The following is a 12,978-nucleotide window of genomic DNA, read 5'->3' on the forward strand; positions in this document are numbered from 1 at the left end:
GAGCCCAAACCTCCTGACCCATTCTCCGTTTTTAGAGAAGGGCAGAGTGGTAAGCCACATTCCATCTCCTCTGCTGAAGCACAGCCCAGCAGCCTCCTCAGCAGCTGCAAGGGCGGGATGGCCGTGTGCCTGGTTTCCTGGCTCCCCGGCAGACCAGGGGTTAAACGTTGGGTGTCTCCTGGATTGTCCCCGGAAAGAGCCCATCTCTGCACAGAGACACCTTTTTTCATTTGTAAATTAGGTCTTTCTTTCTCTGCCATCTGTGGTTTCTCCAGCCCGGGCTGCAGCCACTGGTCATATAAAACTTTAAGAATCTTTTTCTACAAGCACAACTGACTTGATGGATATTTTTCATAAGCACAAATTATTCCATAACATATATTACAATGGCGCTGCGGAGATCCCCCTGCAGGTCCATGGGGAGCCAGAGATCCCCTGCAGGTCCATGGGGATGCAGAGATCCCCCTGCAGGTCCATGGGGATGCAGAGATCCCCCTGCAGGTCCATGGGGATGCAGAGATCCCCTGCAGCCCCTGGAGGAGCCGGGCTGGAGCTCGGCGATGCCTGAGAGGAGCTGTGAGCCCGCGGGCAGAGGGGCCCCGCTGGAGCAGCCTGTCCTGGCAGGACTGAGCCCGTGGCACAGTGACCCACGCTGCAGCACTCGGAGGGGGCTGTGCCCAGGGGATGGACTCCGCTCCGAGAAGTTCCTGGAGAAGTCTCGGCCGGGAGAGAGCGCAGGGTGCAGCAGGGAACGACTCCTGTCCCTGAGCAGAGGGAGAAGCCCCGGGGGATGAGCTGAGCATGGCCCCATTCCCTGTCTCCTGCCCTGCCGGGGGAGGAAGTGCAGCTGGGAGCAGGGAGGCGTGGGGAAAGCTGCATTTAAGGCTCTGCACTGACTTCTCCTTCTCCTGCTCCGAGTCTTTGGAGTTTTCTGCCAGAAATCTCTCCCCTGCCCCACCCACCCACAGGGCTTGGGGCAGGTTTCCCTTTTTGGGGGAAATCAAAGCGAAGCACTGATGCGCTAACGAGGGGCAGGAGAAGTGAGGCTCCTGGGCTTCCCGCAGAGGCGGAGGCACGGGAGGCGCAGGGCCGGGAAAGCCGTGGCGGGAGGCGCGGAGAAGTTTGTGTGGGCAGCTCAATCCCGGCTCGGCCCGGGCCCGTGCCGGGGCTGTTCCTCATCTCCGGCTTTCCCCTCACGCAGCCCGGGGGCGCCGAGAGCGCGGGGCGAGGCGGGGCCGTGCGCAGAGCCCGCCCCGAGCTCGCTGCCATTGGCCGCCGGTGCCGTCAGTCGCGGTCGCGGCGCGCTGATTGGTGGGAGCGGGGCGCGGCGCGGCCCCGGCGGCGGGCTGAGGACGGCCGAGGCCGCGCAGCGCCGCCATTGGCCGAGCGGCTGTGCGGGCCCGGCAGCGGCGGCAGCGGCCGGAGCGCGGTGAGGCGGCGGCGGCGGAGCTCGGAGGCGGCCCCGGCGCAGGTGGGAGCCGCGCTGGGCTCTGCGGGGGCTCGGGGCTGGCTGCGGGCGGAGGGGGCGGCAGGGGGCTCCGGCGGCTCGCCGGTGCCGTGTCCGGCCCGTGCCGGCCCCGGGCTGAGGGCGCTGCGGGAGCGGCTGCCCGCGGTCTCCTTCCCGCCGGGGCCGGGCAGGAGCCGCTGCCGGAGCAGCGCTGGCTCGGCCCGGCTGCTGTGGGTAGGACAGAGGGGCTGCCCCGCGGCCGGGAGCGGGCGGGGAAATTCCCGTCGCCGGAGGTTCGTGTGCCCGGAGGAGAGCGAGGAGTCCTGTCAAAGTGACTTTATTGCCGAGCAGGGGCAGAGGCCGTGGGGCATTTGCCGTGCGCTCTCTGCCGTGGCTCTAGTCCGCAGCCTCCTTTTTATCCTCATTTTCCCGGCCGCATCTCCCTCTGCCTTTGCCCACCGGCTGAGTTCCTTGGAAGGTTCCGACTTCCCGATGCGCCTGGAGCCTGTCCTCGTTAATGTGCACCCTCCTTTTGTAGAACAGCCGATATTCATGGCTCTGGTAAGTCTTTGTTCTACTCCTCGAAGTTCAGGAATGTGGCGGGACTTTGAGCAGCTCTCTGGGTCAACTTGTAACATTTATTGGAACTGATGGTTTCTCCCCTTATCTACAAGTGCCGGCCCTATCTCCAGGCAGATTCACTCCTTGACTCTGTTTTGTCCTTCCCGGGTCCTCTTTGGTTTTGGGATTATTCTCGGTGCCCTCATTCCCTGTCCTTTTGTAGCCGTTTGTGGATCAGGAGACCTGGCTGCCACCTGCATGCCCTGGCTCAGCTGCTGGATGAGCTGCACTGCCAAGGTGTGGAGCATGGTAAAAAGATGAGAGTTGCTGCAGCACAGAAGAGGAGAAGCAGCATTCGTTTAACCCCTGGTCTGCTGGGGAGCCGGGGAACCGTCTCTCATTTCCATCCTTTCCATGTTTGGACCAGTACATAAACTGCTTTCCTATTTCCTTTGTTAGCTTTTTTAGCAGTTTTCTCTTGTCATCTCTTTGCCAATATAAGTTTGAGTCATTTACTTTTCCACAGACTCCTGTTTTTTCTGCACACAGATATTCTGATCCCATCATCTGGTGAAATGTTGTGTTCCTCATTTCATGGCTTGGTCGGCAGGAAGGTCAGGAGCTGGAGCTGTCTGGTTGGTTCTTATTCCGAGGACAGCTTGTAAGCTAATTATGGCATTGAAATGATAAATGGGTTCTCTGTCTCCTGATATGATTTTGTGAGAAAAGCCAATCACTTGGTTTTTAAAATATTAGAAGTATAATAGTAATAAAATGGTTAAAAAAAAAGGAATACAATTAGACTAATAAAAATTTAGAGTTAGGACAATTGCATGACAATAAAAACAAAGACTTACAGATGTCTGGATGCTCTCTTGGGCACTTAAGCCACAACAAGCATACCTTGTGAATAAAGGAATCACCCCTAAAAAAATACACTATTGCATATTCATATATCCTTCATGGTTATGCATACATTCTATTTCAAACAAGAAACTCTGTCTGTTGTATGTCAGCTGTTTTTTTTAATCCCCACGGCATCCTCCAAAAATTAACAAGAAATTAACTTCTAGTAAGAAAACCATAAATTCCTCTTGTCTGGACAATCTATGTGTTCCTAGAGTGAATTTAGTTGTTCTCATTCCTTAAAGCTACATTTACCATACTGTTAAAATGTTAATACAGCACAACTAATCAATATAACATAATACATATAGTAACTGTCTGCACAGAGCCATATAACATGCATTTTCCACAAAATAATTTTGTTTCCCAGGGGCTGGTCCATGGTGTTGTAGGATTTGTTCTGGTGCCCCTTCATCTTTTCCCCACGTTTGGGTGCTCCCTCAAGCTGGGGCTGCATCAATTGATCATTTTTTTTCTTACTCCTGAACTTGCTATAGCAAAATCCCAGTGCTCTGATACACCCTGTACAGCACAGACAGTGACAGCAGATGTTGGAGTGGGCAGAGGGATGATCCCCCCCTTATTTTAGTGAAGTTTTCCCAACATTCTCCATTTGCTGTTTCCCTTTGCAGCTTCAGCCATTTCTGTTTCAGAGTCAGAGATCCTCAGCATGGGCTCTGCCTTCAGCTCTGCAGATTCCATCTGTGCAAGCAGGCAGAGCTTGGGGTGAGGGGCAGAGGGAATCAGCCAATTCCTGCCCCAGGCAAGAAGAGCCAGGTACATTGTCCCCACTTTGCCCTGGCAGTGTTAATTTGCATTTCTGAAGTTCCTTCTGGGTGCCTGGAATGCAGTTTCTCTTCCACAGCAGCCTTCAGCAGCCTCACTTGTGCCCCCCCCACAACCTGCTGCTTTTTTTTTCCCCTTCAAATCATCTATTTATTGTTTATGAGTTAAAGGGTCACTTTTAAATCTCATCTAGTTTTGTAAATTTTGAAAAATTTCAATCATTTTGTTTTTAAAATTTTATAAGTATCATAATAATAAAATGGTTTTAAAAATAATAATACAATTACAGTAATACATTTTGGAGTTAGGACAATTACAAGACAATAAAAAGCAAAGAATTACGGACGTCCCAAGAAAAGCTTGACTTGTGAACAAAGGAATCACCCTTAAACCAATACACTTGTTGCATATTCATACATCCTTCATGGTTATGCACACATTCTATTCTAAACAAGAAACTCTGTTGTATCTCAACTATTTCCTTTAATCCCCTGGTGTCTTCAAGTCTGAGCAAGGCCTGAAGAAATTATCTTCTTCTGATAAGAAGCCATAAATTCCTCTCCTTTGGAAGATTTAGGTGTTCTTCGAAGGGAGCATCTCATTCCTAAAAAGAAAACTCCCCCCACATACATAATCTCTATTTTAACATTATGTTGTAACCTAAAACTACACTTAACACAATACGTAAGGGAATTAATACAGCATAACTTTCTAACATTACGTATATATTATTCATTGTAACATTTGTGAAAAGCCAATCTTAAATATGCATTTTTCACAATCCCGCCTCTTAATCATTATAATTAATTTGTTTTGAGCAATATTTCTTATCCTCTTGCATTCTTTGGACTCTGTTGGTAATCAAATAAAACATGGGATTAAACAAAGAAGAAATGTCAAAACACTTGTAACACGTAAAAGGAAGAATCCTAATTCCTAATTTCATCCCATTCTCAATACCTTACCTCACCTGCTAGTTTTTAACATTATTTTCCCATATTTGGACTGATACCTGGGTCATAATTTTTTTCTGATATCCTTTTTTTTTTTCCAGGATGACATCCTCATTGCCATCTATTTCCAACAATCTGTACACCCCATTCTTTAGCCAATAAATAGCATAAAGCCAACATATTTTAACACACTGCAGGTGATGTTTGGCTTTGCAGACTCAATATTAATTCCAATGCCTGAGCAGCTTTGTTTATTATCTTCTCTATAACTGCTTGGAGTCATTTAATATGACTCAGGATATAATTTGGGGTTAATACAGAGCTAGACTGCTGTGCTTCTTTTACCTTTGTTTTTTACTAATTGTCTCTTTACCGAATCTTGGACTATATTTCTAAGATCAAATGTAAAACAAATCCATCTCTCTCCTTTTGGACATTCCATGCCCCAAGTATTACTACTTTTCCCTAAGTTCTTTGTAATGTGATAATTTTCCCCCTTTTTCCTGCAGGTACTTAATTTGGATGGGTTATAACAGTGGCTGTTGACATGGGTGTGTGTAACCAAAAGGAACTTTGGTTTCTTTCCATGTAACACTTTCTGTAGCATTTGTGACACGATCTTGCTGCTATCTCAGAAGGGAAAAGACAACAAATGAGAGACAGAAACAGGAATGACAGAGGTCTGGCATGGCTTATACCCCCACCTCCCCTGCCTGTGGGGTTGCTGCCCACAGCAGGTACGTGTGATCTTCTCGCTGGTGAGTACAGTGCTCAATCCAGGCTTGCCCTCTGTTTCCCTTGTCACTCCTTTTTTACTCATTTCCAGGCAAATTGTTTTTGACACCTTTTAACTGTGGTTTCCCACCATTCCTCAGGTATCTCTCAGTTCACAGGCACTGATAATTCCCATCTACAAAACAGAGTTATTACTTCAGTTGGTTTGGGTTCTCTCTGTCTAGGGGATTGATTCAGTACTGATACCTCTTGCAACGAGAACATAGATTTTGTGAACTATAACACCAATTATTCCCATAATTTGAACATTCACTTGTAACCCAGCTAGTGTGTCCAGTATTGGGATGAATCAAATAAAGTATACAGCATAGCACTGATGGCAATTTCCTTTCTTCCCTGTACAAGTCACAGGCTAAGGCCAGACTATAAGAACTCTTTGACTCAAACACTCCCGATCCTCCTGTTTGAAGTGGCAGTGTTCCTCTGCCAAGGAGGTGTCGGAGGCGTCTCAGGGCTTATTCAGGCAGGGCTTAGAACCAGTGATGCAAGCTTTGCCTTATTTCTCAGTTAGGTGTTGTTCTTTGTACCTGCCTTGGATCATGTGGGTCTTCCCAAACCATTACCACCCAGTCCTGGTTGAAAGTCAGTTTGGTATCACCCAGTTTAGATGTGATAGTCCATTCCTCACGTTTCTTCACAAATTCTTTTATTTTCCTGTCATGAATTCACCCTCTTTTCCATGGTTGGGATTGCTGCTTCATTGGTATCTGGAAAGGACTTCTTAATAGCACAGTGTTAAAAGAAAAACAATACTGCATTAACTTTTACCATTAGTTTTCTTCAAAACTTTCTGGGTTTAACTACAAACTTTTTCTATAGCTGCTTCTTCTTCTTGTATCCAGCTGTGCTAATTCCTGCAGAGGCCAATTCTTCTTCCTGTGAGCTATAAGTAGTTAAAAAAAGACTAGCCCAAATTTAACACAAGATGTATCACATCTCTTGGGTTTTTGCTTTTTAGGCAACATCTAACTGTTTTAGTCTTACAGACTCATTCTTCAGAACAAAAACCTCCTTTCCTTAACAACAAAAATCAGAAGGAAAAAAAGAAGTCTTGTTTAAAAAAATAAACCATATTGTGAGAGTCAGCTATCTCTGCTTTGATCTTATCTCTATTGGTGGTCCAGCTCTCCCTGTTTTTCACAGCTTTGGTTTTGACTCTGTCCTTCATCACTCCCCTCCCCTTGTTGTGACTCTGTCTAGCAGGAATGGGGGAGAATTTACAAATAGCGACAGTATGGGGACTTTGGGGTGTATTTCGCTCTCCCTCTCTCTCTCGCTTTCTCTTTTCCTTTCTCTCTCTTTCGCTCTCTTTTTCTCTCTTCATATTTCAACATCCACATTCCAACATCAGACCACTTTCTAACATTAGTCCTACATCCTGGAGAGGTGAGTCTGCCAAACACCTCTCCCTCCTTTTCCAACTTCCTTACAAATTTAATTACTTTTGTTTAATGTATTCTGCAGGCCTGTAATTCACAGCACCCTCCACCAAGGGCTACCAGCTACCCACAGCTGACAGTGCTAAAACTAAAGACTTATTTTGCTGTCACAATTTTCCATTCACAAGCTTGGAAGGGTTGTAGGAACAAGGTAAACCACAACTTACTTCCAAAGTGACCTTGCCTGCACTAAAAAATTTAAGGCAATCCTTGTTCATGCAATATGATTTGCAAAGAAGCCAAGGTTTGATTTGGGAAGGGCATCTGAGGACACAGAGCATGAGTTTTACCAATCTATAATTTGAAGAGGGAATAGACAAAATGTGGATACAGTGGGGGAGACAGCAAGTAAGGAATTTATCTCTGCAATACTCTCTTTTTGACTGCCAGGAAACACTGTCTAAAGAGGTTTCTACAGTACAAAAAATAACTGGATGGGAAGAGGCACTCCTGAATTTAAGCTTTGATGTCAAAGTAGGAAACTGCCCCTGAGCACTGCAGTGCTGGAGCACCCTGCCTGCAAACTCACCAGAGGCAAGCCACTGCTGCCACGCTGCAGGGCTGCCTGCAGCACAGAGGGAATCATGGCCAAGCCCTCCCTGCAGGCCTGGGTAATCCACACAAGGAATCACAGTTGCTTCATAGCTCTTTAACTCATTCAAGAAATAGGAAACTGTAGTAAACAGAGCTCTCCCTCACCATCTTTTTCATATGTGTGTGTCACATACCCACTGTGATGCTGAAAGTAACAAATTAACAGTTTACAGTAGAAGATACTGAAATTTTTCTTCATCTAGCTTTGTAGGTTTCCTTTTTCTATATGTAGCCACCTCCCATTGTGGGAAAAAATGAGCCCTATTTTTTTACAAGTGTTTTGTATGCACAACTTGAATTGCTGTTCTAGATGCACTGCAAGTAGTTAGCACTTCCAGAAAAACTAACAAACAAAGAAAACAAAAAAACTAAGAAAGCAAAATACATTTGGGTACTTGAAAAAGGACTGGTTGGAAGGAAAAATGTTTCTCATTGACCTACCAAGCAGCTGGTGTTACCTTTAGTTTAACTTTACACACTGAGAACACTTGATTGAACAGCCTGCATTGACTCAAATTAATAGCAGGTTTTGCTATGTCACAGCTGTAAACTAGTTTTTCAATCCTAGAGTACAGTAAATTATGTATTTCAAGATAAAAATCACAATGCAAATTGGAAGAAATTTAGTACACAATTAATTTACCTCCAAAAGTCAGTTTACGACTTTCCTCTACCAGGATTGCAGAAGTTGCTGTAGCTTGAATACACACTGGCCAGCCTTGATTTACTGGATCCCACATCTTTGATAAATAAGCCACGGGTCTCTTTACTCCTCCCCACTCTGGAAACAAAACCCTATGAGCTACCCCCTTTTCTTCATTTACATACAGATGAAAGGGTTTTGCTAGTGCAGGTAAGCTTAAAGTTGATATTGGGGCTAGTTTTAACTTCATTTTTCTTAGTTTTTTGTTAGAGGGAATGCCGCGGGAGACAAGACTCATGATATCATGATCATCAAGTCTCAGTTTATTGTAACAGATTACACAGTTTATATATGTTCGTTAATTAGCTCATACCTATTGCAAAAGCCGAGCTCATGATTGGTTGCTATGTGACTTGTACTATTATCTTAAAAGTATCTTTATGATCGATACATGCCTGTCCAGCTGGCCTTGCAGTTAGAACAGCTTAGTACTCCTTTGTTCTTCTCTATCTACTTCTACATACCAAGCAGTTTCAATATCCTGCTTTCTGCACACCATCTACTCTTCAGGGCCATGCGAACTTTGCAGCAGTCACGTAGCCCTCCCTATTTGGATTAATTTTACAGTATCATGTCCCTTGTCGTTCAACCATTCCTCTGTCAGGCTCTCTTCAGTTTTTCATTATCCTTTTTGGTCCATTTTATATCATTTCCCTCTGTCAATTTTTTTATTCAAAAATTTTACTGCCTGTGTATATCCTTCAATCCACAATTTATAATATCCAAATAATCTGAGTAGCTTTCTGATTTCCCCCTTTGAAGGGGGAGGGGGAAGGGATAGAATCCCTGTGTTTCATTCTGGGTTGAGCTTTCAACTAGCCTTCCTAATCAAGTGTCCAAGATATTTTACCTCTGATTCTACAAATTGCAGCTTCCCTTTTGATACCTTTAATCCTTTTTCCCCAAGAAAATTCAAAAGCTTTATAGTAGCCTCTCTAACTTCAGCTTCAGCTTTCCCAGAAAGTAAAAGATCATCAATGCATTAGATAACTTGTATTCCAGGGGGAGTGGGGAAAGTTTGTAGTATTGTTTCTAAAGCTTGTCCAAATAAGTTTGAGGATTCTGTAAACCCCTGTGGTAGTTTTGTCCATCTTAATTTCTGTTTTCTCCCAGTTAGTGGGTCCTTCCATTCAAAAGCAAAGATTACTTGCTCTCCTGGGCTAATGGGCAAGCCCAAAAGGCATCTTTAAGGTCCACTACACTAAACCACTGATGCTGGGGAGGAACTTTACTGAAAAGAGTGTAAGGATTTGGTACCACTGGATAGCGGGTCTGAGTTCTTTTGTTAAACTCCCTTAAGGCTTGTACCAGTCTATAGCTCCCATCAGGCTTCTTTACTGGGAGTATTGGGGTATTATGGGGAGACATACAAGGTTCTAATGTCCCATCCTTTATTAGTCCTTCTATTACTGGCTTTAAACATTCCCGTCCTTCTAAAGATACAGGATACTGCCGTACACGTATGGGACAATTTTTTTTTCCTCAATTGTAATCTTTATGGGGTCAATATTTAATCTTCCCCTATTTCCCTCCCCAGCCCAAACTTCCTTGTTAATTCTTCTTCCATCCTCCTGGCCTAGTTTTAAAGGTCTAGCTGTCATCTTCCCATCTTCTGGAACAACCCCTATTCCTAATTTCACTTGTAAATCTTGTCCCAATAAATTGTACCTGCCCCTGGGACCAAGAAAACATCCCTCATCCAAATTCTAGTTTCTCCCTCTATTGCCACATTTTTAATAATGGGTACTGTGAAACTCTCTCCTTTTGGTCCTGTTACTTTTACAGTATCTTTGCTTACACTATAACCTTTTGGAATATTTAACATAAAGGTTCTTTTTGCCCCTGTGTCTACCACAAATTCCAATTCTTCTTCTTGGGGACCCACTCTTAAAGTTATCTCAGCATTCCCCACCTGGACCCCACCTGTGCCCCCCCCTCGGCCCCATGGCCCCGCGAGGGGAATTTGGGGAGGTGGGAGTGGGGCAGCGCCAAGGCCGGGCCCCCCCGCGCTGTCCTGGCGGGAGCGGCTGCAGTGGGGACCGAGTGCGGGCGGGAGCGGCCGAGAGCCCAGCGCTGCCCCAGCCCGACCTGCCCCAGCTCCATCCCTGCCCCTGCGCTGGGATGCTGTGGGTGTGGGGGGAAGAGGGAGCCGGCAGTGGCTGCTGGGCCTGGGGGCAGGAGGAGAAGGGAAGGAGAAGCAGCCTTGAGGAACAAAATAGTCAAACAATGCAGGTGGCAGGAGAAGGTGGGTTTGTGCAGGAGAAGGAGGAATGGCAGGAGGAAGAGGAGTGTGAGGAAGAGCAGAGACACAAGAGGAGGAGGAGGAGCAGAAAGAGGAACCAGCAGAAGGTTCCACCCCTCCCTGTGTCTGCAGCCTCCCCCCAGCCCCAGGAGCGCTGCTCCCCCCACATGCAGCAGGTGACTATGGAGATGGAGCCACGATCTTCACGGGGTGAATCTTGGTGTTTCTGAGCTTCATCTGTGTCTTGAAGTTTGTGGGATTTTTGGGCTGGAACTTCGTGTTTTGGAGGTTCTTACAGACACAAGATTCCCAATGACTTCCTGAGATGAACTTGGGCAAGGAGGAACCTCCAGTCCAAGGTGCTCTTCTCTTGTTTTTCCCTCAAACCAGGATTTGTCATTTCCAGGGCGTGGCTGGATGGAGGAGGAGGAAAAGCCCCGGAGATGCTGTAGGAGGAGGAGCTGCAAACCCAGCCCAGGGAGCTGCGGGGAGGAAAGAGCCCCCCTGAGCCAGGAAGGCGGGCAGAGATCCAGGCGGAGCTCGGAGCTGGTGCAGAAGCCTCATGGCAGGGAGAAGCCCCACAAGTGCTTGGAATGTGGGAAGGGTTTCAGCTGGAGCTGCCACCTGACCCGGCACCAGAGGATCCACACTGGGGAGAGGCCCTACGAGTGTGGGGAGTGTGGGAAGAGTGTCAGAGACAGCTCGGACCTGGTCCGGCACATGGTGATCCACACTGGGGAACGGCCCTACGAGTGCTTGGAATGTGGGAAGAGCTTTGGGTGGAGCTCACACCTGCGAGCACACCAGCGCATCCACACTGGGGAGAGGCCCTACGAGTGTTGGGAGTGTGGGAAGAGGTTTCAGAGAAGCTCCCATCTCCTCCTACATGAGCGGATTCACACAGAGGAGAGGCCCTACCGCTGCCCCGACTGCGGGAAGGGCTTCAAGGAAAACTCCAGCCTCACCATGCACCAGCGCATCCACACCGGGCAGAGGCCCTACGAGTGTGGGAAGTGTGGGAAGAGCTTCATAGACAGGTCTGGCCTGATCAAGCACCAGGTGGTCCACACTGGGGAACGGCCCTATGAGTGCTTGGAATGTGGGAAGAGCTTTGGGTGGAGCTCATACCTGCGAGCACACCAGCGCATCCACACTGGGGAAAGGCCCTACGAATGTCCCCAGTGTGGGAAGAGGTTTCACACCAGCTCTGATGTCCTCAGACATGAGCGGATTCACACAGAGGAGAGGCCCTACCGCTGCCCCGACTGCGGGAAGGGCTTCAAGGAAAACTCCAATCTCACTGTGCACCGGCGCATCCACACCGGGGAGAGGCCCTACAAGTGTGGGGAGTGTGGGAAGAGCTTTTCACAGATCTCAAACTTGACCCAACACCAACGGAGGCACCACTAAGGGAAGCCCTGTGAGTGCCATGAGTGAGGGAAGAACTTGGAGTGAGGGAAGAGAGTGAGGGAAGAGCTTGGTGTGCTGCTGCAGCTCCATCTCCCATGGGAGGATCCGGGCTGGATGATCCCCAGTGACCCCCGTTGGGCAGAGCCCTGGTGTCCCCGTATGGGGAATAAAACAGAGAGTAAAGCAATGGAGCTGATAAAGGGGCCGAATATCTGAGGCCTGACTGAGCAGAAACTGTGGGAGACACAGACACAGTTTAAGTCTCCCTGGGCAAGAAGTGACCAGAAAAAATGGTGCGAGTGTTTGTGATAAGATAAATGTTCCCAGGTTACTGGATGTCACGAAGAATGTGTAACCAATGGGAAATTGTTACCAAAAACAGAGCCCTCTAGAAGCACCATACAAGTCAATCCCTGTATAAACACCTGGTACACTCAATAAAATTGGCTTTGCTCTAAACTCGTATGTCCCCGTCTCTCCATGGTGGATAACCCTGTTGTGGGTGATCCCCGTTGGGTGGGGGAAGGCGCTGGAGGGATTTCTTTCCCTTCTCCTGGTGCTGCCGTGGTTTGGTTGGTAATAAATTCCCTCCCTGTGCCCAGGCTGGGTCTGTTGTCCCCGTGCCGGTGCTCGGGGCGGGATCTCTCCCGTTCCTTCTCTGCACTGCCGGGCCTCTCCTCAGCCAATGAGAGAACGCGGTGGAGAAGAGTCAGCCAATCAGCGAGAGCGGGCCTGATGACTCACCAGTTGCCGGGCAGACCCGCAGCAGGCAGTGTTCCCCACCTGGACCCGCCCTCCCTGCCCAGGGCCGGCCCCGCCGTGGGGTCCCCCCAAGTCCCTCCCCAGTGCCCCCATGAACTGGGCTGGGTTTAACTGGGAAGCTTTACTGGGAACACTGGGAGCAGGCGGGCAGGGGCAGAGTGACAGCAGGGCTGGGGGGACACTCGACCCACCCAAAATCAGCGTGGGGATAGAGCTGGGAAGGTCCTGGCTCGGCCCGAGGCCACGGGGAGCGGCTGCGGCCGCCGGCGTCTCAGGAGCTCTGTGGGCAGAGAAAAGGGGGTGACACCGGGCTGGGGGCCCCAGGGGAGCACACACATTCTAGAGGAGGGGGGACACGACACACGGGACCCCCCAGACAT

General features: G+C 48.4%; 1 protein-coding gene across 1 annotated transcript in view; it reads left to right on the top strand.

The window, feature by feature from the left end:
• LOC144246355 (uncharacterized) overlaps positions 1 to 12,295 on the top strand; it is a 374,059-nt gene extending 361,764 nt beyond the window's left edge. The window contains exon 5 of the mRNA XM_085565239.1: positions 10,996 to 12,295. Within this exon, the coding sequence (XP_085421365.1) occupies positions 10,996 to 11,836 (841 nt within the window). The 3' untranslated portion in view covers positions 11,837 to 12,295. The remainder of the gene's footprint in view (positions 1 to 10,995) is intronic.
• The last annotated feature ends 683 nt before the right edge of the window (positions 12,296 to 12,978 follow it).

This window comes from Lonchura striata, chromosome 35 (assembly GCF_050655825.1).
Source record: "Lonchura striata isolate lonStrDom1 chromosome 35, ASM5065582v1, whole genome shotgun sequence".
Taxonomy (NCBI): Eukaryota; Metazoa; Chordata; class Aves; order Passeriformes; family Estrildidae; genus Lonchura; species Lonchura striata.